Here is a 25,634-nt window from a genome sequence, read left to right as displayed (position 1 = left end):
ACTGGTCAACAGTGAAGCTTTTATTTCGACATACCACAAGGTGCATTGAAAAAAAGAGGGAGCCTGGAGATGCACTGCTCAATTCTTGACGAGAGGTTTGGAACAGATTCAGTAGCAGCTTCTGCATGCCTATGGCGCTGCATTTCTTCAACAGAACTACATGACAGTTCAGTATAGCGTCATTATGTACATTTATCAAATGAATATCCTATATGAACCCTATTCTTGAGACATACCATGAGTTTGGTTTGGAAGAACTTGAGAGGCCCTGACCTAAATCAAAAAAACAATTAGATGAACGACGAAAGAGAAGCCACGAGTGACATCCTCGTCCAACATCGACCAGACCATTCCTGGCTCAACAAGAGACAAAACTGCAGACGACTTCCCAGTAGAGTAGAAGCTTTTCGAGATGCTCACAATTGCCAAGTATCCTGATACATTAGTCCACGTGAAGCGTGTTGTTAGTTTGAGCACATTTTTAGTACTTCCACATGTGACAGCACTCAAACCCAGCTCTTCCCAGCGTCAGATAGCCCATTTGAGGTGTTGACATAATGATGAGCACCGATGTGTGTGTCGGCCAAGTAGATCTTAGCTCTAATTCAGTGTGTCCCCCGTGAGATGTTGATCGGGTCACGTTTGCATCCGTTCTGTTCCAGATTAGTCCAGATCCTCCATGTTGCTGTACGACGCTGTTGCACAGTCTCCAGAATGTGCAAAGACACCAGAGGGCACCTCCGGGTTTAACGTAGGTGGGCCCTCAGAGTCCAGCTCAGTGCCAAATAGTGACTGACTCGATGCCTGTAAAATAAACCAGTATTGACAATAAATCAGTCGATTTTATTTCATAATCTGTCAATAGTCATGCTCAGTACATGTAAAGGATATTCAAGATACATTTTTTTTTTCCAAATGTAGAAAACTTTACATATATTAGGAAACAACTTTTGGATGAAGGACCTGAGATATATTATTGCCATATACTGTACAATTCTATATGCTACATTTGGACTAAGGCAAACATTAAGGATGGTTTCACCACAGCAGCACAGGAGCCATCGTGCAGACTTCAAATGTGCATTTGTCCTATTATACATTTGAAAAATCAACATTTTAAAATACATGTATACTGTATTACCAAATAAACCAATTAAGTCAAATGTTAAGTGCTCTTTACATTCAAGCTTACAACATATATCTTATAAACATATAAAGATATAAATATAGTGGTGAATGGTTTACAAATTAAAGACATCAATACATCCACAGACTATGGCTTTAAATTAAAAAAAAGATACAACAGAAACACATTTGCAAGAAAAGGGAAACAAAGTAAAACAAATAAAATTAAAAGATCCAAATGATAGCAACAAAACACTTCAAATAGGTCACTTGCGTATGTATTGAAGAACTGAACATTCAATCTGTATTTCATGATTGAAACCCTCATTTTGTAATGTTGCTTAAGCATTCAAAACTGAACAAAAATGTTGATCAATAAGACTTTTACCATTAAGGTCAAGAAATAAGCATGTTACGTCTGATAAAGGCCAAGTACGCTTAAATGCATAGTGGAAATTTGGTCACAAAGTCACACTCATATTAGCACCTAACATTCAAAGTGCTGGTTAACAGTTGAACAATCCAAATTGTCATCACCGTTTCGACCTGAGCATCTGTGATTAAACGGTGAACAGATGAATGACCCACTCAGGTACAGTGGACCTGCTCAACCTTCGATTTATTTGGATTATGAATTAATTTCATCTGGGGGAACAAACATCCATTTTCGGAACCGCTTATCCTCACCAGAATTACCGTCTTTTTTGTTTCTTCAAAAGTTTGGCTGCTCCTGCAACTTAAATTCAGGTGTGACTTGTATCTAAAATCCCTCATGCCGCCACATTGACTACAGCAACAAGTTCCAGCTGGATTTGAAACTTCCATTTTAATGTATTTTTTTTATAGTTAAAAATGGCTTACACCTCAACAAGAATCACGTGCCGCATTGTGGCCAAAGGCAGAATCCTGGTTGGTTGTGCACCTTTTGGTGCTGTAAGTGGCAACTTCTTGTGCAGGATGCCACATGCTAAACTAGCAATATGTCACATTAGTTGCCATGACTACTATACTTCTTTGATTTTTCCTTTGTTTTTGGAGCTGGGCACATACTTTTGGTGTATTACCGCCACATACTTTATCATGTAGCATCCACCACAACAAGGATTTAATATTTTGCAGCACTAAAATGCCCAATAACCAACCAGGATTCTACCGTTGGCCCCAATATGACGGCGGATTCCAAGTAAGGTAAGCCATTTTAAACTAAAAAGAAAAGAAAAACGTTTCTGAAGTTAGAAGCGTTAGTTTCTAATCCCACTGGAACTTGTTCGCTGTCATCAACGGTATCACAGAAACCGATTAGAGTTCCCCCAAAACCGTTTTACAGTCCAGTGTGACTCACTCACACAAACACCTTTTCTACATGAAGCATTTTTGGGACTGGTGCAAACTGTATACTACGGAGCGACAAAGAAAAGTATTAGCAATTAATAAAATCACAATCCTATAAATGTTAAATCTTGTAAAGTATATTCTATAACATTTTAGCAGTCAATTTTCATGGAAGTGAAAAACAAAGTTATATAACTTAACTGGAAAACTAGTGTGGCTTTTCCTTGATGACTACAGCTTTCATCACTAAGGGGCATATTCCCCCAAGTGCTTAAGTCAGAAGAGGCATGCTATTGCGCACTTTTTAGGTTGTGCAGATTCTCCCATTGACTTCAGCTTAACCTTAATGACATTTACACACTCTGGGCAGGGTGTTCCCAATCATTTGAATTTCTCCTTCGCACTCCGGAGGCTGGCGTAAGTCTAGCACCTCTTGAAAGTGTAACATTATATTGCGCGTTTTGATTCAATTAACTGCTTCTGCGCGGCTGCCGACTCGTGTTGGCGGCTTGGCGTTATGTCTGAAAGTGCCACTCACAACTGTAGTCACTGTAAACGTTGGCGATGGTGAGATAGAATGTGAATCATTTGTTTTTATTGTGAGGCGCCCTTGTGTGTGGCACGATGTTAAACAATGACTGGCTCACTAGCTTCTCTACTGATGCAACGGCTTCAAAAATACAGTCATGAGCATGGTACTATAATGACATTACTTTTATTGTATTTATTAAATGCAAATACCAATTAATTGTCATAATCCAAACTGCGACAGTTTCAAAATTGACCTCTATGGAATTTACGTTTCACGGAAACTTGAAAGTCTGAAAATGAGAGCCACACTCAAGACTTCACCTAATCACCCCTCTATGGTGGTTGCGCAAACATTTCCAGTTTTGGCGTGGTGTGTGTCAGAAGTCTAGACAGGTGAATCACCACACTTTGAAAGTGCGCAAGCCAGGCACGTAAAAAAATGACCTAAGTGCAAGCAGGAGAATATGCCCCACAGTAAGTTACCATTTTCCTATTCAGCCACATTTCCAACTAGTAGTACAGATCAGTTCACTATAAAAAAGTGTTTGGATCAGGTAACTCCTGATCAGGCTTGCATTTCCAACACCAGTGTGTTGGCGGGACTGCATTAGCTGTGGCAGCTAAGTAAATGGACATCATACCATTCCATCAAGATGGCGTTAGTTTAACAATGGAAGATAAGAAGGTGACGGTACAATGCCATTTTTTTTTGACAATCTCTGTCAAGAAGAAACAGCATGAATCATGTCGTTGAGGGTTATTATTATTTTTTGCGGCTTGTTCGCAGCTCATTCCACTGTTAAAACAAAAGGCCTAAATAGAAACGAGGCTTTTGTGTTATTCTCATATCATGAAATGAGTGGATAAAATAAAGGACTGGGACGTGAGAGGGAGTTCAGCTGATGGAGTCACTTTGTCTTGTTTCACCAACTTCTCGGTCTTCTTTCTGATCTTATTTTCCTAATACATCATTTTTGCTGCGTTAGGAGGGTCCACCGTACTACTACGACCGAGATTGTCTCTCATCAAAAACGCCAGTCTTTAGTTTTCAAGTGTAACTCCCTCCAATTCATCAACCAGCTGTGACTCAGGCCCAGTTTGTTTTGTAAAGAAGTGGGTAGACCAAATTGACCAGAAGTGCAAACACAGCAGCCAGGGTTCCCAGAACAAAATATCGCACATGATCATTGTCTGGACAATCCGACATCCTTCCCATGCGTTGATGGCGCCCTTCTGCTCTGTCCTCATCTTCCTCATCACTTGTCCTCTGGGCTTGTCGCCGTCTCAGCCCCGAGAGGAAAGGTCTGCGCGGGCCTTCATCAAGGCCCTCCTCGTCTTCTTCCAGTTCCCGCCATATTAGAGAGGCCTGCGATTGGCGGAAACTGGTATCAACTTCTGGGAAAAGGTGTGGTCTAACAAACACTGTCATTACGATTCGAGGTAATGAGTTGAATTGCTGTTTACACTAGAGGTGGGCAATTCCTCACAGAGTCACAGAAATAAATTTTCACTTGAATGTTATTTTAAAAAGGCAGAAAATACTTCAGTATGTATCTGATTTAAAGAATCATTGTTTAAACCAGATTTCTATTTTAAAAAACAAAAGCAGAATAATAGATAGGATAGACGAGGGAACAGAAAGGCAGTTAAGTCTGAGCATCTGAGGTCGGCCACTTTCAAACATAAATGCCAACTGTAACAGTGACCGTTCTCCAACTTACTGATTCTTGTTGACAAATATCTCGGTCAATTTATTTAGGTACCCGACTGAATTAAGACCAGGAGCTACAAATCATTCACAGATACAAGAGTTATTTATGGGCTTTACCTGAGTTTTGAAGCTTGTTCTGTAGGGTAGCTACTGTAGATACTAGGTATGGTCAATTGCCAGTTGACCATAGTTTTAAAAAGTCAAGGTTTCAATTACTGCTAAAAGGGCACAATATGATTGCCGGAATCTAATACCAGCCCATGCTAAGTACATACAAAATGGTGTGTTACAATATCTTCCAACATTTTATGTTCAAGATGGCCACACACGAAACTACTCACTTTTTAGTGTGAGTACTAAGTAGTGAAATCTGTTATGCCTCTATTACTTCAAGAGATTGCACACAAGACAGTTAATTCCACATTTGAACAAAACTTTAGTGATCAAAATAAATATGACCAAAACAATTATCGAGTTCATAGTTCACCAACGTAGCATCACATGAGTAGCCCGACAGGCCTGTTATTAAAGAACAGCTCACCAGTGATAAGAGATTGTGACTTCCTAGAAATGTTGTAAAAGTGCTCATTTGAAAATGTAAACACTTGCAAAGCTTTATATAAATATACTGTTGCATATTGATATTTGTCTGTTTTTGACCTTGTTAATAAATCTTTTAGTTATTTGAGAAATCAATTAAAAGTAATTAGAAAATTTTATAAGCGTGTATCAAACTGGTAGCCCTTTGCATTTATTAGTACCAAAGAAGTAGGTTTGTGACGCCTGACTTAGTTTATATCCTCTCAACTCATAACCGGAAGTTTCAGTTGCTGGTGAAGTACAATTAGATCAGTGCAAGAAGACAGAGAATGGCTCACACATTATACAAAAGATGTTTTCATCTTGACACTTGGAACAGCAATGTATGTTACTGTCCGCCTCACAGGAAGATTGTGCAGCGTGAACAATTCAATTTGTATAAATACTGCAGGTTAACGAAGGAAACGTGACAAAAATGTTAACGTTGAAAGCAACATTGTCAAGATGCATTCAGCATACACATTATTGCCATTTGATAACCACACCGAAAACACACAGAGAGACCCTTAAGAAAAGATACAGCGCAAAGAGGCTCCCAAACCACATTAAGTAAATTCTCCTTGACAATTGCATTAGTGTTATTTTAAAAAGACTGTTAAAAAAAATTCTGATAACATTCCAAATGTAGATGAAATAGAATGTATTGCATGTGGCACTGTTATTGTGCAGGTTGCCGGACTAACTGCAACCCATCAACTCTATAACACAGATTATATAGTGCAACAGAAAATGGTTTTACATGACTTTCCCATAAGGCTTCAAACCTTCACCGCACATCCCACTTTTTTTTTGTATTTAAATGAAGAGGCTCTATCACAATTTAACAGAATGTCTTTTGATATTATAACATAATATGCACAAAAGCTTGTTGCGGTGCCCTCACCTGACTGGCAGTAGCTCCCATTGCAGGGGGAGAGTCTGCTCCAACGGGCCTGAGGAAACGCGGCGGCCTCTCTACGGGGGAATTTCGGCGGCGGTAGAAAAGGACATAGGCATATCGCGTCACCACATGGCTCTCCTCCACCATTGTTACAGTGCTGTCATCAAACAGACGCCAGCCTGCATGAAGACAGACGTTAGTTTAGAATCAAGGAACAAAAACAAGCACAGAGTTCATATTTACATAATAAAGGAACTCACCAACATCACTACGCTGGCTGTTTTTGTCACTCGGTAGGCGAGCGCAGGCGGTGTAATGGCCACCAATCATCCCGCCATAATGGTTGATGACTGCATACAAGTCGTAGATAGGTGGGTGCTGCATCTCGTCCTTCTGACCAATACAGAACTTACTCAGATCCAGATTCCTACAAGACAAAAAGTTTTGGACTTTGATGAACTAGTCTGCACACAGGTATTACATGCAAAAAAAGGCAGTCAACCACCATTCAACAGGTATTCACCTGACAGGAAAGTCAACCATGTCGTTAATCTTGTCTCTCCAGATGAAACTCCTGAAACTGAAGCGTTTCAGTTGGATGATCAAAATGTTGGGCAGACGCCACAAAAGCAGTTGTTTGGAGGCCTCCCGGTGCTGCTGGCACTTTGGACAATACCTTTGGAGGAAATATACATCTTAAAATCAGCATCGTAACTCCAACAGCTCTTTGGGAAAAAAATACAAATTTAGGATAGCTTTTTAAGATAAACAAATTGACCTTGGTCGAGCGAACCAACCATTTCTTGGGGCATACTTTTTTATTTCATAATTTCCCAAAACATAAAATACAGCTAAGATCCAATAATAGTGATATGCCACAATACACACATTAGCTACATAATGGCAGTATGAAGAGCCTTACCATGCCTCTTCTGGTGCCAACACCTCTGGCTTGGTGAAGAGGTTGAGGCAGTGCTCTAGGGTGAAGTGCCCTGCCCTGGCAGTCTCACTCAAAGAACTGGGATCCTCCTCATACTCCAGCTCCTTAGAGCTCACCAGGACATACTCCTTTAGACGCTCGTTGTTTTTCCACACCAGCTCCACAGTTGCGTCATCGGGGAGGTCGACCAGAATGTCTTCTACAGAAAGCGTGGCAATAAGTTTAAAATCTAGACTTGCCATGAGTGTTGTGTTTCGTTCAATCATAAATAAATTTAAAAAATAATCATTTGCTGGAATAGAAGAAGCTGTGGCTTGTCTATTACACAAGTGTTTCCTGTTGTAAGGTTAATAAAAAGAGGCCAATCTACAGTATGGTTCTTACCTTTCTCATCCAGTCTCTGCTCCTTGTTGTTAGAATCTAGCAGAATAATGTGGAACTGACCAGCATGCCCTGAAGATGGATCATTAGGTTGTTGATACCCAGCTACTGCGGCTAGGAAACAGCAACAATAAATAAGAACATTAGACAAAAAATAATTCTTGTCTATGAATTTTTTTTTTTTTTTAAATGCCATCACCTTCCGGTCGTACTGCCTTCTCACAAGATGTTTCTTTTTCAACATGGGTGTCCAAAGAGCAGCAGGAAGTAGAGGAAATGGACTCTGAGAACCCGGAGTCTGAAGTCTGTGTGGTGGAGAGAGATGTCTGGGGGGAAGTGAGGGGAGCAGCATCACCGGAGTCGAGGGCTGAGGTTAAGGTGTGTAGTTTTGGGGGGTCAGGCATAGGAGTGCCACTCTCGGGTCCACAGTTACTTAATTCAACAGTACTGCTTCCACCCATGGCTTCATCTCCTGAGCTCGGACCACCTAGAGAACCTGCTGGTGGCGTTGGGAGTACTGGAGATATTTCGGGGGATGTCCTCCCAGACTGGAAAGGAGGCTGGAACACATTGACTGAAAACCTGCACAAGGAGATTAGAGATGACATTTTAATAGAGCACTCAACATTAGGACACAAATATTAACAAAACAATAATACATTTAATTTCATTTCATAATAAATTGTCTGATTGAGATATTTGTACAGGCACGCAAATGGTTGCATGTTCTAAATACAACTGCCATCTGTGTTCTGCACACACAAAATCATTATGGTGGAAAACGTATTAGTATTTTAAGACGCTACTTTTTCCCTTACACTTTGAACCCTGCCACTTTAAATGTGATGCACTTTGAACCTTGGGCTGTAAATGTGACAGTTCATTTATGATTTTTTACTGATGGGCTTCAAGCCACCAATAAATAATAGCAATAGTCTTATCACATGTGACCAATGTAATTATGGAACACGTCACAGTGGAAAAATTAAACTATGTGTGCCATCATACTGAATCTTCATATTAGCAATTTACGGTTGGAATATGCATGTGGGGGGGAGAGGCAGGCTGCCTGAGAGAGAAGTGCAGAAGTGTGCGCGTGAAGTGGTGTGCAGCTGCGGAGGAGCAATTGGAAGCAAGGAGAAGCATCTTGAGTTGAGTTTAATGAGCATAGGGAACAAGTGCCATAAAGCAATTTCTTTTGGGATCTGACAAGTACTTGTCCAACAATCAATGTGTACAAATGGGTGCATTTTGCATGATGAGATGCTAAGAGCTTTGTACCTGGAGTAACCATGCAGGAGCTGAGTGAGGCGGCTATAGGAGAGCCGCGACTCAGGTACACTAACCAGGAATGGCAGACCCACGTTTTCGGTGTTGGGTCGACACTGACCTTTGTGATTGGGCCAATGGGTCTTTTGACATATTCTGTCAGGTAAAAGAAAGCACAACAATGAAATTGAACAAGTGCAATACAAGTTGGCCGTTTAACACATGATGTGCCAGCATATGAAAACACAGCTCACTGATTGCAGTAGCCAACACTGTAACAGCGAGTACAACGCTTCAGTTTGTCTTCCTCAGAGACTGGAGGCTTCAGGCAGGAGGCACACTTGGAGATGGAGATATTGGGAACCTGTAGTCTCTGTAGGGAAAGATAAGCAAATTGTATTATCATTTGACGCCGCAAAACACATATTCCAGAAATGCTTTCTCAAAATATAATTTGGTACCTGCTGCACTCGGAGCAACACCACTCTCTCCTTGGCCAGATCTTTGGAAAGCACCTCGAAGCAGAACAACGTGTCTAAGGACGACACAGTGTCCAGGGAATGAGAGGGCAAAAACATTCGCTGAAAGCAGTTCTTCCCCACCTGTGTCAAAGGAAACAAGCTCAGTATACTACCTTACAAGAAATCTATGACGCAGTATGAAAGTTGGAATAGAGAAGGGATTTAACCTCTGCGAGTCTGAGGTTCTCAGGCTTGACCCTAACACTCCTGGAGATGGACTCAAGGACCTCTGCTGTACTGGAGTTCTCCTTGCTCACACTCACCAAAAACTGGCACATACATTGGAAAAATATTCAATGTGAGACATCTTTAGCTTCTGACAGGCAATTATTTTCTTAACTCACCTTAATGGGTTTTTTATGTGGTTCCTTGGCAAAGTAGAAAACTGAGAGCACCTTTTGTTTCTGTGGCAATGGGACGGGCAAGTAGAGGAAGGGGTCAAATGTTATAGACACCTGGAGGGAGAGAGAGAAGACGAGACGATGATTACTAAGGAGTGACTGCCGTCTTAAATCCAGATGAGAAAAGTGACATACATTACCTTGGAGCATGTCGGACAGACAAGCTTGGATTTGAACTGGCCTTGGAAGAGGTCTACTATGAATGAGTCATTTCTCATCTTGTGCCTCTGCCATGCCTCCTCTGCCACCACCTGTGACAAACAACAATAATCAAACTTAAGTTTCAGCAAAATCAGCAATCAGTCTCAGCAGACGATATGAAGAAATGATGGTCATTTAAACTGTTTCCATATCTATGTAAACATAAATTTTTGGCTAAAGCGGCAACACATCATCATTCACTACCAGAGGGCACACCTTTTGCTAAACACCAACCTCGTCCAAGCGACCATCAGAGTCCACCGTCTCCGTGTATGGCTTATTCTGTATGCGATTTAAGTCCTCATGGAGGCCGTCAAGCAAAAAGGCCATAAACTCCTGGGCATCGTGCTGGGCATAGCCTGTAAACTGATTGGCTTTACTGGCTACAATTGCCTGCAAAGTGAAGTTAAATTAAACCCATGATGAAAGTGGGAGGAGCATATGGAGGATTTTGTCAAAGCACATTTTACAACACATAAATGGCGCATACCTTGAGTTTTGAGGGCTGGAAGGCATGGTGCGTTCCTTTCCAAAGGGCCCTGAGCAGCACTGCAAAACCAATGGCTAGCCGGCCACCTGTCCCCAGTGGATTATTGCAGTTGATTTCTGACTCAAACGCTCGATCTGAAAGGCATCAAAATCATGACAACTGGGTTTGGGATAGACAACAAAATTGTAGCAAAATTTCAACTAATGTTCTTGGGATGAATGTGTGATTGAGAAGTGACATTGCATTGTGGCAAAGGATTTTGTGCTGGTGTTCTGTACCTATCGAGAAAGATTGATGGTGTGGCTCAAATCTTATTTACCATGAAAGTAATCCCTGAGTTCTCTGGTGTTGGACAGGGTTTGAATGACACTGTTCATGAAGCAGGTGTTTCCGAGGTTGACCAATCCTGTGAAACCAGGCAGGCACACCTTCTTCTCCTCCTCTTCCTCATGGTGCTCATTGCTAGCATGGGGCGCATGGGTCATGGGCTGCACCATGCAGGTCGGTTTAGGCTGAGATGAGAAACAAAACTCAATTACAAAAAAAGTTGAATACTTTCTCATGATTTAAAAACATTTTGTCATCCTGACTAAAAAAAAGCTGAATTATCCAACTTACTGCCATAACAGTGGGCTCTGTCTTGCTGATGGCAACATGATCAGAGACTGTACGAGGAGCCACAGTTTCCAGACCACTATCCTCCACTCTGGGTGGGGCTTTAGGGGCCTTTGGTTTCTCCTCACCGACCCTGGGGGGCTCCTCCTTGGTCGGCAGGTTGTGCTGGCTGCTGCCTGGTTGGCTCTTTTCTGTGCACGCAGGGTTTGATGGCACAGCAACTTTGGCACCGCCCACTGCACCTTAAACAGAGGAGAATAGACCTTGTGGTTAGAGGAGGCGATGTTAACATCAAAAGCAATAATGAAGCTGACTAATGAGCAACAATTTGAAATACTACCATATTAGGTCATTTGAAAACATGCTCATGTTAAATCTAAAATGGCGTAAAAACCTTTTTCTGCAGCTGTTCCATTATAAACAGATTTGATTATTCTCAGCGTGTTCAGTGCAACTAGCTAAACACTAATCTGATAGTTTTCTCAAGCTATATGCCAAAAGTTTTCCAATGGAGTCATTAGGAAATAAATTATTTACCTGAAAATAAACCCTCATTGTCCTCTATAAAGTTTAACCATGTTTTGGGACACTGCAAATTATGTGAGGCTACCATAGTAGAATGCTACATCTACCTATCTTGCCCATGTTTTCGTAAAACAATATTTAATGAAATGATGATGATGAAAAAGACCACATCTCCACGCTGTCAAGTAGAAGCTTGGCATCAGACCTTGTGTGGCGGGGGCCTCTAGACCCTCCCAGCGTTGGCTGTGTCTCTTCTTCAGGGTAATATCCACTCGGGATACAGTGAAGGAGTAGGAGCACTGCTCAGGCTGTATCAGGTTCCTGCAGTAGGCACGGGGCAGACAAATACAGACAGGTCAGATTGAGCGACAAAGAAGTGGCGGCCGTGACTCAGGAGGAAGAGACGGTTGTCCAGTAACCGGAAGGTTGGCCGTTCGATCCCTGCTCTCTCCGAGTCATGTGTCATTGTGTCCTTGGGAAAGACACTTCATACACATTGCGTCCAGTGCCAATCACACTGGTGTCTCAAAGGTGCGAATGTTTGGTGGTGGTCGGAAGCGCCACAGGCGCACACTGGCAGCCACGCCAGGGCAGCTGTGGCTACTTAAGTAACATACCGCCACCAGGGTGTGAATGCGTGAGCGCACGAATAATGTATCCATTGTGAAGTGTCTTTGAGTGTCCAAAAGGCGCTATATAAATCTGATAAATTTTTAAAGAAGGGCCAAACAGTTGTCATTACCGTGACAACTGTTGGCCTGTACATACTGTACAGGCAAAAGGTTTGGACACGCCTTCTCATGCAAATGCATTTTCTTTATGTTGTTGACTATTTACTTCTCACTAAAGGCATCAAAACTGAGAATGAACATGTGGGGTTATGTACTTAAAAAAAAGGCGAAGTAACTGAAAACACGTTTTAGATTCTAGTTTCTTCAAAATAGCCACCCTTTGCTCTGATTACTGCTTTGCACACTCTTGGTATTCTCACCTCTGGGAACTCCTTCAATACTATTGGAAACCCCTTTCAGGTATTCTTGAAGCTCATCGAGGGAATGCCAAGAGTGTGCAAAAAACAATTTCATTTTGAGCAAAGAGTGACTATTTTTGAAGAAACGAGAATATAAGACATTTTCAATTATTTCACCTTTTTTTTAAGTGCATAACTCCATGTGTTCATTCATAGTTTTGATGCCTTCAGTGAGAATCTACAATGTTAATAGTCATGAAAATAAAGAAAATGCATTGCATGAGGTGTGTTTAAACTTTTGACATGTACTGTATATGTGCATGTTTGAAACACATTTAAACTTATTAAATCACATTTTTAGGTTACGTCTACACTTGTATCTACTACGAAACTCAATGACTGCCAGAATTTTTAAACATTCAAGCTGCTATTGAGATACATTGGTTGGTGATTTGTGATGCCCCCTGAGTGTTAACACTTTAAGCGGATATGCCAAAATGTGTGTGATAAAGTCACTCACAATGTTTCATAAAGAATAAGAGAGTGGTCAAACTTAAAGAAAATTTATTTTAAACGTAATGGTCATTGGCAGCCATGTTTTTCAGACAGACAATTTTGCTTAGGCTTTACAGGCACATGTATGTCACTCGCCTTAACCCCCTCACAGTTTTTTAGATTTTCTTAATTAAGACTACTGAATACCTTCAATTGTATATACCATTTGTTATATTTATGTAGGATCTCATATTTTGAGCATTCTTGTCAGCAATTTGGGCTTGATTTTTGCATATATTTTAAATACAGTATATTGTTTATAAGGAGATCAATTTCTTGAATGCAAGAAATGCTTTTCAGAGTAATATTTCACCACAGCAAGAAACACTCGTGTTATTTTAAGACATAGCAAAAATACACACAAAAAACATAATTTCAACACTCATGTCTGCTTCAGCCATTTCAAGAGTGGTTACCTGAGTTTTATTTGCCACTTGAAGACTGTGTTTGGTCCACAGTCTGGGTGAAGCCGAAGAAAGTTAGCATCACTATCAAAAGGAAGATGGTGACACAGAAAGATCTTTGTCATTGCCTTGAACATGGATTTTAATTTTGTGAGCAGTAGCAGGGCAGAACTCCATTAGAAAGTTTTTATGCAGTTACCTTGTCTGGAAGATGAGGGTGAAATCTTGCTCCCTGAAAATGACCCTGGATGTGTTCCTGCAGATACCCTTCATGTAGACGTTTACTACCATCAAGTCTGTGCCTTTCTCATACGAGTCATTCTTCACGGACTGCAGGTTGACCATCGGCTCTGGTGCTAAGGCAAATAAATATGTATCATTAAATTGATTTAGAAGACCGATTAAAAAAAGCTCCAGAGAGACTCTATATTGCCAAGACAAACCTTCTTGCTGCTTTATGAGGGGTGGCTCCTCCTTGGACTGGTCACACTTCTCCTCTCCATCACAGCTAGCTTGAATGTGGGTTAGATCTGCTGATGGTTCTTGTTCGGCAGACGCATCTTTAGAGGGCACTGAGGCGGCACCTCTTGAATTGAGGAGCTGATCATTTGGAGTATCCTGCACCGATTCATGATGAGCCGGTTTCTCTGGCTCTGCATCAGTTATGTCTGCGCTCCTTTCTGAAGAGGCGGAGTCAACATGGTTGTTGAAGCCCAAAGGTTTCAGCGAGACACTTGTGCTTACAGGAACTGCTGGTTGGTTTTCACTGTTTCCACTTTCACAGCCTCTGTGCTGTGTGTCTGGGGAGTCATATGGTTTATCTGCTTCCTAAACAGAAAATAGAACAAATCAGATACAGATTGCATATGATCAACATAAGTGAACTTTAGTTAGAAGCAATTAGGGGGGGGGGGGGGGATTAAAGCTTAAAGCGTTTTACATAAACACAAATAGAACATAACATAATTAATCAAACAACAAACAAAGTTAAAACCAGTCAAACAAAACATTAAAACAAGGACTGAATCTCATGTTGAGTTGAATGCAAAGGAATAAAAAATACAGGAAGTCCCCAAGTTACGGACGACTTCCGTTCCTACGCTGCCGATGTAACCCGAATTTCGACTTAAGCCGGATTTCACCGTTAAAGTCGATATTTACATCAAAATTATTTGTACAGTAATTAAAATAAACATATTCGCGCCATTCAGAAGATGCCGGAACCAATATTTTGTGTTTCCGCACGGACATTCATTGCTAGCAGACGGCAAAGCGGAGCTAATGGAAACTTAAACACAGAAATGTGACGCACCAGATGGCAAGTCGACCTGCTTGATGGACGCCCGTTGCTGGAGGTAACAACACAACTTTGAATAACTTTAAAATGGCGTGATTACTGTGGGAAATTAATGAATAAGAAGGTGCTACATATGAGGCATCGTAAAGTCGAAACGCCGTAGGAGGTCGTGTACGACGTAACTCGAGGACTCCCTGTACAGTTAAAAAGTTTGTTTGTTTTTTTAATCTGAGAAATGTGAGAGGGGCCTTGTTTGATGTGCACAGAGTGGTCATTCCATACTGTGGGACTGTCAAAATAAATAAATAAGATTGCCCTCTATTCTGAGCTTCTGCGGGTAATCTTACCGAAGCACCCTAAAGGTAAAGCTCAGAGAGGTAAGATTTTAAAACAAAAACAAAACATTTAAAATAACTCTCAATTATTCTCTACATGCAAAGGCAGCCAGTGGAGCGAGGCAAGAAAAGGTGTTGTGTGCGCCCTCCTATGTGTTTTGTGTACTGTAATATGTATATATTTTTTCCCAATACAGCATTTGACAGCTGCCAGCTGCCCATTGCTACACAAACTGTCAACTTCACAGATGGAATGGAATGAAAACATCACAACTATCATTCTAGTTGTTTGGCCAGAAGTGACTAAAAAATGCACTAAGCAACCACTCGTGAAGAACAATGTAATTTTAGCTGACCGCTATTTGTCTATATTGTTTTGGTGCACAATTTGAAAACATATCCCCCATGCGTAAAACAAACATGTTTTCATAAAAGTCAACAAGCTTTTGTACTAACCTGAATAGTGTTAGCAACAGCACTCCCATGTTCGTGTTCACTAACTAATCTTTCTATACTCTTGTCTCCATCTGCGTGTGGCGTTTGAGGGAGCGCTACAGCAGGAAGGTGTGTGTGTGACGTTCTAGTTTGGGCTGAGTCCATGTCTCTATCAGTAGAAGACTTGTCCTCCTTGCTGTTCCTGGGAGGATGTGCAATGGTGCGCTTCGCACTGGGCTCTTGGGGCTGCTGGTTGATTTTCTTAACAGGGACAGGCTTAGGTAAAGCGGCTGCGTTCCCATCCCCCAATGTGGCCGCCGCGGAGGTTTTGTCAGAAAGTTGTTTGTGTTTCAGATGGCGCTTGACAGCGCGTTCAGCTTTGCTGCCGCTGCATCTTGATGCATTTCGTGAGGGGGAGGAGGGAGCCTGAGATTGTTGTTGTGCCAGCGGGGACGACAACTTCAGATTCTCTGATGACTCCGAGGCTGCAGACCTCGTTTCAGGCACGTTGACATTTTTTGTCTCTATGGGTCCCACCTCTTTTTCCTTCTTGTTGGACTTCAACACAACAAATGGAAAAGTTGTCATCATTCAATATGATTGTGGCAAAAGGTGGGAGCAAAATTCGAGAAACGAACATGACAATGAAATTAAAAGTTAAAATTCATTGTCGACTCACTTTGAGTGAAGGCCAAATGTGAAAAGGGATCTTCTTGTGCAGGATGAGCAACAGAAATCCTCCTTTCTCTTTGTACTGCACTCTACTGCAGGAGGCCTCTATTTCCTCCTGCAATTGGCAGGTCCACTCACGACCATCTGAAAAAGGAAACCCAGATGTAAAACATTGAAATTTAATGAACATGCATTTTTGGAGTAATACTTTATGTCTAGACGTTGATACAATAGGCAGATCAGGATATAGATGCAGACTGAACAATGACCATATTCTCAACAGCCATACAAAAAAACAACACCACTGTTAAGTAATTATGGAATTATGCAATAACTGTTGCGACCATTTTCCTCTTTTGTTTTTCTTTCAAATTCAACTATTGCTCATGTGGGACAAAGATGACTTTACCTGAGAAGTGCACATGGCAGTGTGTGTCAGTGAAGGTTGTGTTGACATCCTCGATCTTCTTCACACTGTCCCCACAACGCAACTTGATGATCACTTCATTTGCATTTTGTTTCCAATCCACAAACACATCTGAAAGCACACCAAAACAATCTTATTTGTATTATTTCATTTTTATTTATCTCTAATTATTTTTGTGTTTTCTATATAAAATGTGTTTTTTTTTACAAATAAATGGAGACGAGGTAAGAGGAAATTGCTATTTAGTTCCTGTAACTAAGAATAAATAATATACTGGGAGATATGTCATTGTCTGGACATCAAATTCCTTTAATGGGATGTAAAATGTTGTCCTTATTCCATAATGCACAGCATTAACCGCATGGGTACTTTAAACACAGTACAGAAATTGCCAGCTTAGAGGCCCAGTAAGAAAGAGGATAGTGACAACCAGTGTGGTTCCACCATAAGGCTTGGGCCAACTGATATTGATAGAAAAACACAATGTTGTCAAGATGACCATTAAGTGGCTAGTTCTCTATGCATTTAGGCTGCAGACGAGTTGAGCGTGAATTACTTGCACCCTCTGCTGGTTTCTGCCATGCAGGGAAATCCCTTTATTATGAATACATGGCACTTCATTTATATATAGTGCTTTTCCACCTTACAAGGCCCTCAAAGCGCTTTACATTAGACTACTCATTCACCTAGCAACTGGGGGTTCAGTATCTTGCTCAAGGGTACGTCGACGTGGACACAATGGCATGGGATTGAACCCACAACCTTTTTGCGAGACGACCACTCTACCACTGAGCCACGCTGCCCCATGACTGCATGGTATACAAAGCTAAAACACAAAATACACACAAAAAGAGCGCCTATGGCTACCGTGAAGCTTCGCCCTGGTGCAACATAAATCAAACAAATGTACAAAAAACAAAAGTGACAGTTAAATATGACACACAATCACCTACTAAAAAACACACACACACAAGATAACATTCTTATGACTTCTTCAATTAAATGCATTGTGCCATAAAATGCATTCTGGAGTGGTATTACAATAGATGTGAACAATAAGTAGATATGATTTTTTCATGCAGTGTGAACGGTACAATTCCGATTGTTTCACACCCGACCTGGGCCTCTTTCGTATGTGGATATAAATCGGATATGGATGCGATGCGTCTGCACTGTGAACGCTCATCTGCACGCATCCGATTCATACGTCATCAAAAGCCTGATATGCGCTCTGAGAGTTCTTGGAAGGGAGACTACTGACATGTCTGTGAATATACAAAGCTGTTTTGAGTAACAGTGTTAAATTTTAATTTGTCTTTAATTCAAGCACACTTGAAACATGAAGCATGAAGTTGACATGTGTGGCGATAGCAGAAATTTAGCCCTGCAGACGGTTCATCACGAACGGCGATGACATCTTCGGTAGACTTCTCAATGAAATGAGGAGGTCGAGGAGTGTCCCCTCATTTCCTCTTCCAACCTCGCTACTCTGGCGACATGAGATGAAAAAAAATAAGTCTGACTGATTTCTGTTGCTGTTTGTAAACAGCACGTTCAAAACTGACGCACGAGGAAGACGAGGACAGCAGCCAAACGGGAGCGAGCATGAAAACAGTCCACCAACCAGGAGCGCGGGCATTCGCACAGCTGAATTTGCATAATGTATGCAAACAGGACATATGAATCGAACTCCTAACACGTCCGCGAAACGAGTCCACCAGTCCACCAATCTGTAGCGTGCGTTGGCACAGCTACATTTGCGTATGACACTGACAAAACTCGCTTGCCTCGAGGTAAAACGTTGCGAGTCGGGTTACTTCCATGAACACCGCAACGTGACGTCGTTGTTTTGGGTGTACGTCACTCGACGTGTGCTCTTTGCGCATGCGAGTCACATCACGGGCGCGCTGCGTTCACATTAGATGTCGCATTTGTTTATGTAGTAATGTGAACTATACATAAAAAGATCGGATTTAACAAAAAATCAGAATTGGGCATCACGCCCTGCAGTGTGAATGTAGCCTAATTCCAGTATTTCCCACAGATTTGAAATCTACGGCAGGGGCGGGGGAGTGGGGCATCACAGTCCTGTTACTTACTAAGTCTCATCTAGCCTCACGATCCACAAAGTGCCGGCAACCTAACATCACATGCGGTATATCTGGTCGCGACACGTTTTTTTAAATTATATATTTGATACATTTTCTTGGAAACTTCTTGGGTGGTGGCCAGTTTACTAGGGTGGCCCGCCCAAGTATTAACATGGTGTGTGGGAAACACTTAATTTATTTATTTTGCTTAGTGAAACGCACATTCCATTCAGCTCTGTGCATACAACTGGTAGGACTGGACCAGCAGAATCAGGCTGGATACAAATAAACTATCCTTACAGTCAGAGTCATGAGGTGCACCTGCTCAAACTCATTCAGGCCCTGCCACCGCACTCACATGCACAAGCTGTAGTCTCAACACACTGACGACAACGTAGTGAACACAGCAACGACATTAAGAAACATCCAATAACGTGAGCCACACAAGTTTGTGCCAACTAAACACACATTGGCCATTCACATATTTTAAAACGACATTTAATATCCAATGAAAAGGTCAGATCTGAGGAAACTAATGAGAAAGGTTGCATACCATTTTCCATGTGACAAAGTTGTAGTATAAGTCTGAGTTTCAAGCGTGCTCTTCTTCCTATTTAGTCTGCAACACAACTAAAGAGCCTTGGCTTTCATTCACCTCCCTCTCTTTCTCCCTCTCCGTCTAAATGTCACGACCAACACTCTATCCTTTCTGGGTGGTTGCAACGCCTAATGCCACATCAAATTTCATCATATACTATAAAGCAAGCATACACACAACAAATACAATAAATGGAGAAACGTGGTAGAATAGGTCAAATGAAAAATCTTTTATGGGTGAAAATGACCAAACAATCCCGTGTATTTGGTCTACAATCTTAAATAATCTTCCCAACAATACATTTTGGAAAATGAATGTTTTATGGGAACAGTCTGAAGCAGGCCTCTTTCTCTAATACATTTGACCACAGTTTATCAACGCTTTACTTTATTATAGCTGCAACTTCTTTAATAAAATAAAAAAACACATTCACGAGCTCGGTCTGAATGCCACCTAAGCAAGCTGTGTGCGCCTGTTCTCGAAAAACACTTCAAGTAAATGCTAAGTAAATTAGCTATTAGAAGAGCTGCTTGTTCACACGCTGCCACAAGATCATAATCAACACATCACAAGAAATACATCTTCATTAAAAGAAAGGTCCATGTGATATTTCAACTTATCTTAATATTTATACTTTACAACTATTTTTTCCAGTCTTCTTTCATTGAAATGGGCTTCAAATTCTTAGCGATAAATGCATTTAATGTATAGCTCAAAACACACAATCATTGACATTTAAGATCTTGAAGCAAAGCAAACCACACCATCTTGTTTTTCCTCATTTTGTAGTGACTTCAAGTAACAAGCCTGCTGTTTTGTATCTGTTAAGTGTGGACATTTGATTAGGGATAGCACGGAGGACCACAGCTTGGCTTGACTTATCTAAAATTTAGCAGACGAAACATCACTCATATCATGTATAAAAGAGGGTTTTGAACTTTGTTCGTGGAGGAAACAACCATATTACCAAGGTACAGAAAATATATTTGAGGTGTGTTTTATTTACCTTGTCTGAGGCCGTAACCCGCGTACAAACCCAAAATACCACAGTCCGTTAGAATGTACTGGGACGGTTTCCACCGTCCCAGTACATGTGAGGATATATATCCTTTTCTTAATGCAGTGCCGGTAACGAATCAAAATAAAATTCAAATGCCTCGACTCTGACACGGGTGCTAAGAAATGTCACCAGGACATCAAAATTTGTCAACATTACAAATTAAAAGACAATAATTTGAATTATTCTTCCCCAAAATGTTGCCTACTTACCCTTTTTGACCTCTGCAAGGACTCCATCTACTCCTGCAGCAGCAGCAGCAGCAGCAGCAGCAGCAGCAGCAGCAGCTCTCTTGGCCTCTCTGGACTCCTGGTTTGCTCTGTCCTTCTGCTTCTTCTTACTGGCACTGGAGGACAGCTCAGACCCATGGTCACCTCCTCCCCTCTGCTGATTCGGAGCCCCGCCGCGTCGGCCCGGAGCCCCATTGCCACTGCCGCTGGACATCTTCAGACACTTGGGGCTAAGGGCCCGCCCGTCGCCGGATTCACTACCGCTGCTGGGGTCTGGATCTGAGGTGTGCCGCTTCCTGCCTGGCCCAGCTATCTTGGCGATGATACTGGTCTGACCTCTCTCTCAGAACAGAATCAAGAAGGCTTAACGGGGGAAGGAACCTAAGGCATCGGGTAGAGAAACACACAAAATAATTTAGTTATTCAAAATCCATGACTGTTAAGAATGACATGCTGACAACATGCATGGTCTAATAGGGGTGGGGAATTTTTTTATTTAACAAGAGCTTGAATATAATTGCTTAATTCTGACCACAGCCGCATTCCAAGTGGGAAGAAGGAGCAGTGCAGACGATATGTTTCCAGTTGTTCAGGTGCTGCCTTTTGGATTGACTGTTAGATTGTGTTTGTTTTTGGCTTTGGGTTTCAACTGTGAAAACTACATTTGCTGTTAATCAAACATGAAGACTCGCATGTTTGTGTGCAATCTAGCTAACAATTGTTTGCTGATAAATTCATCCATTTGCGTATTTTGTGCTCTTTCTGTACCATACAAAGATGCAGCAGTGGAGCTCCAGACTACTGCTGACTCTTTTTTTTTTTTTACTAGGACTAGTAGTACAGTGGGCCTGAAATTTTAGAGATGCAAATAAACACTCCAACTCAACTTGTGATGTAAATATTCATTCCACTCATTACTGACAAATGGGCATAAGTAGGAAGCAGAAATTGATCAGAAACAAAAAATATTCAAGAATAGTATTTTTTTTTAAACTGCAAATTTACTGATCGCACAGGCCAAGTAGAGGAAAAATTTATAATAATAATCTGACTAAAATGCCAGCATTTAGGGGTAGTCTGTCGTCTTGCGCCAAAACACACTTAACAAAGAAACACTATTAGCACAATAAATTTTCTACAACTGCCACTTTCTGATAATATATCTAAACAGATGGGCTATTACCATAAGAAAATACACAGTGATTCTTGTGTTGTGACCGACAACTCACCACTACAAGTACAAATTATGTACCGGTGAATGTGTATTATGTACCGGTGAATGTGTATCAGCTCGTGGCATGTTGGGTATAGAGCAATTGCATCAAAGGTGCTAAATCCCAGGTTCAAATTATATTTTGCACATTTTTTTAAACTGTTTTCAATTTCTTGGGAGTTGTAAACGAGCCGCTTTGATTCACGCGTTTATTAAATTTGATGAATTGTTTGGAAAACGGATGGACGAATGAACAGTTATTCTGAAGGTTATGGTTAGAATGGTAATGCCGATATAGCAGCCTACCTTTGCTGGCAAAACATAATGAAAACTTTGTCAAAGGAGAAATAAGCGGGTGGCCAAACAATCACGGTCCTTCCCAATCCCAACAGCCTACACAATACACATCACGCTAAAAAAATAACCTATTCACAGCCAAGCCACTGTAATTACGATAAAATAGCCGTTCACGACAGGCCAAGAATATATCGCTCAGGCGATTGATCAATCAGAGCCGTTCACGGCAAAATAACGCCAGCAGGAGATTCTGTTAAAAGTGACAATGTTGTCATTGATAATGTTGATATGACTGAGGATTTGGTAGTCCGTACTAGTGAAGTATATGAAGCCATTCTGGCGCTTGGAAATAAAAGCTTGTGGACTAGACACCATAATAGCAGAACGTTTGACATATTCAAGCTATAGTTCATGTCCTCTGTTATCAAATGTGCTTTACTGGGTTTTTGACCTCTGGTGTTTTACCTGATTGTATGATCTCTGTTATTTTAGTTCCTGTCATTAAAGACAAGGTAGCTAAACTAAACAGTTTGCAAAACTATAGGCCCATTGCTCTTGCTAGCGTTCTCTCAAAAGTATTTGAGATTATTTTGTGCTCTAGACTGGAAATGTTTGTATTAACAAGTGATAATCAGTTTGCCTTTAAGAAAACGCATTGCACGGACATGTGCATTTATGCTCTAAAATAAACTGAAGGAAAATATCTCAGTTTGAGTACTTCAGTTTTCCTGTGCTTTATTGATGCCACAAAGGCTGTTGACACAGTAAACCATTCAAAGCTATTTATAAAATGAATTGAGGTGTGCCTCGGTCCACACTCTTGCTTTTTGGTATGCAAATCAATTAATGTATATAAAATGGGACAATGTCGTTTCTGAGCCTTTGCATATTAGTAATGGTGTTTGGCAAGTAGGAATTCTCTCTCCGGCTTTATTTAATGTGTACATTGATGACCTGTCCTCACTACTGAACAGTTGTAAAACCGGTTGTGTCTTTGGAACAGCAGTTGTCAACAATCTCATGTATGCCGATGATTTGGTGGTGATCAGCCCGTACAGTGCGGAAATGCAACAGTTGTTAAAAATGTGTTCTGAATTTGGGAAAGAACATGACATTTAGTGTAATCCCACTAAGAGCAACATGATGATTGTTAGAAGCAAGGAGGACAAAAATTTTGTATTTCCTGTATTTTATTTATGTGGAAAGTCTCTCATACATGCTTGTGAAGTCAAGTACCTGGGATATTTTCTAACTGATGACTGGCGGGACGACAGAGACATTCAGAGACAATATTGTAAACTGTATGCCCAGGCGAACATGTTGCTGCGCAAATTTAGTATGCGTTCTCCTCAGGTGAAGTGTGCCCTGTTTAAAGCCTATTGCACTCCACTGTACACGGCTCCCTTGTGGTGGAAGTATAAATGATGCACTGTAGCCTATAATGACACCTTTAGGCTACTGCTGAGGGTGCCCAGATGGCACAATGCGAGCCAGGTGTTTGTCAATGCTCACATTCCTACCTGTGAGGCATTGCAAAGACATTTGGTATTTACATTTTCGGCTGGATGAGACAAACTACTCAATTATACAGACTTTGACAAATCCTCAATTGTGCAGTTGTGGGTACACATCTGTTTTGAGGAAGCATTGGATTGAGAGAGTCTTAATTAACGCGACCTGATTGTTTTAAAATGTTTGTCCCTTTTGTTTCTATGGACCCTTTTTGTGTCTGCAATAAATAAAGAATTTGATTGACGATCACAGCAAAATAAACACTGCCAAGAAAATATTATCTTTGTCTTCAATTAAACAGTAATGTCATCATTACACCCTATAAACTGTATTTTTTGTGATCGTATACCGTGAGACATTTCTAAAGTAAAATAAGTGCATTGGCTCAATTACCAGTTGGTAATCACTATCCTAAACAATAGCAAGAGCACTTGTTATTGCTACTAGCATAAACACGATGGCTGTCATTTTCGAAATAGCAGCCGTGCGTGTACATTGGAAACCCCATTTAATGCGTCACTGTGCATTCCACGGCATTTATATGAAGTTTATACGAGATGTTTCCAACCCCCTGATGATTTTGCAGTCACCGGTAAGTGGAGGAGCACTGGCGTCATTACAAACACCGATACATTCACACTGCATGTAGTTCTACCGCCCAAGATTTAATCTGACCAAGTGTTTTTCCAATATGTCTTTCTCCATAACGTTCAGCTAAATGTATTCATTTGACTGTCAAAGCCTACATTTTGCAGGAGATGCAGAATAATCAATCGCTTAATGTCATTAGCCGCTGCTAAAGCTAACGCTAGCCTCCATTTTACACTCGATCAACGCTTTGCGGTCATTCGGGGACAAGAGGCTGTGTTGATATCGAAACGAAACCATCGTACTTACCAAGCGTCAATTTAAGAAGAAGATAAACGTTTGTTGTTGTGTGTGTACACAATGGCCGGCGACTTGCTGAGTGTCCCCAACGGCTTGCCGAGCTTTCTTCGCTTCTTCGCGACAGCAGGCCGCTCAGCTCCTGGCCGCACTCACAACCCCGAGTCCACGGTGCTTCTGGAATGTTCTTTCTTTTTATCCTGGAGCCATTTCGGACTAAATTCAACGGGCAATTGTGTCTGTGTTTGAACCAAAAGACGATAGTTGAATGACGGTCAGCCTTCTGATGCCATTGGCGATTGACCAATCTGCGGGATAAATCTTACTTTGTTTAGGACAACATCCTGCCCGGCCAAGCCTAGAGAGGGCTAGCCACTTCCTGGATGGCGACACCACGTGGTCTGTAGCTATTCCTTTTCGCGCGAGCTCATGTACAACGTGCAGTAGACAAATGCAGTATGACTTTATTCCAAACGACATTCACAGACACGCTCGACAAAAACAACTCGTTTGAAGTTTTTAGAAAGGTTTAAAAGAGCTGACTTTCAAAATTCTGAAAGGCATAAAGAGCTGACGCTTCCTATACGTTCATGGTGGCGAGTCCCGACACATAATAATAATAAACTGATTTTATTATTATTATTATTATTTTTTTTTTTTTTACAGGTAATAGTAATAGTTGCAAATAATTTGGGCAAAGATTAATAAATCACATTCAAAGCAGTCCTGGACGGGCGTTTGTGTGTTGGGGGTGAAAGGAAAGCAGAAAGTAGTTTTAACTTAAAGCTACTTTTATATGACTTTAATGATTACAACTACGTTTATGATGACATTTTACGCGAGGGGACACATTTGCGCAAATGCGTGCGGACATGCGCAATCATTACGCATAAGGATAAGCGTCAAAATGATATCACGCGTCGGCAGTTAAACAACAACAACTACTCATGCTTCAAGGAGGGGATGTTGTTAGAATAAAACTTTGTGGCTCAGACCTGCTAGACCTTTTTCAACGCAGCCTCTAGAAGCACCCCCCGGCAAGGGTTTTAACACTGCGGTGGATTTAGTTTAGATTAATACGGAGCCAGAGCAAAAACATCGACACTATTTTTTGTTGTAACCCAGCCCTGGCTGG

At 41.2% G+C, this 25,634-nt stretch overlaps 1 protein-coding gene across 4 annotated transcripts; it reads right to left on the bottom strand.

Moving 5' to 3' along the window:
- Nucleotides 1-5: 5 nt before the first annotated feature.
- usp19 (ubiquitin specific peptidase 19) lies at nt 6-24,895 on the bottom strand. 4 transcript variants are annotated; one of them, XM_086068385.1, is made up of 26 exons: nt 24,512-24,892; nt 20,575-20,973; nt 16,600-16,728; nt 16,198-16,334; nt 15,540-16,076; nt 13,895-14,279; nt 13,651-13,807; nt 13,464-13,535; nt 11,728-11,843; nt 11,001-11,233; nt 10,702-10,894; nt 10,383-10,516; nt 10,127-10,285; nt 9,832-9,942; nt 9,635-9,745; nt 9,458-9,559; nt 9,231-9,371; nt 9,024-9,142; nt 8,782-8,925; nt 7,700-8,082; nt 7,504-7,614; nt 7,102-7,318; nt 6,703-6,855; nt 6,440-6,606; nt 6,183-6,358; nt 6-804 (listed from the first exon to the last, which is right to left on the bottom strand). In XM_086068385.1, the coding sequence occupies exons 2-26, from the start codon at nt 20,804-20,806 to the stop codon at nt 664-666; spliced, it is 4,560 nt and encodes a 1,519-aa protein (XP_085924511.1). In that variant the 5' UTR covers nt 20,807-20,973; nt 24,512-24,892; the 3' UTR covers nt 6-663. The 4 variants fall into 4 exon arrangements, with proteins under 4 accessions (XP_085924511.1, XP_085924509.1, XP_085924508.1 ...); XM_086068383.1 differs by having other exon boundaries at nt 11,001-11,239; nt 24,512-24,891; XM_086068382.1 differs by lacking the exon at nt 6-804 and adding an exon at nt 823-4,354 and having other exon boundaries at nt 24,512-24,895.
- Between the last annotated feature and the right edge of the window lie 739 nt (nt 24,896-25,634).

The sequence above is a fragment of the Leptonotus elevatus genome, chromosome 2 (genome assembly GCF_054856555.1).
Source record: "Leptonotus elevatus isolate MCC_2025b chromosome 2, RoL_Lele_1.0, whole genome shotgun sequence".
Classification (NCBI taxonomy): Eukaryota; Metazoa; Chordata; class Actinopteri; order Syngnathiformes; family Syngnathidae; genus Leptonotus; species Leptonotus elevatus.
Note: the sequence above shows the minus strand (reverse complement) of the source record. Positions and strands in the feature narration are given on the sequence as shown.

Coding starts and splice junctions, on each gene's coding strand:
- usp19 (XM_086068381.1), bottom strand. CDS start 20,806: ATGTCCAGCGGCAGTGGCAATGGGGCTCCGGGCCGACGCGGCGGGGCT. Junction 9,560..9,634: donor CACATAAAAAACCCATTAAG/GTGAGTTAAGAA, acceptor TGTATGTGCCAG/TTTTTGGTGAGTGTGAGCAA. Junction 4,355..6,182: donor TGGGAGCTACTGCCAGTCAG/GTGAGGGCACCG, acceptor CGCCAATCGCAG/GCCTCTCTAATATGGCGGGA.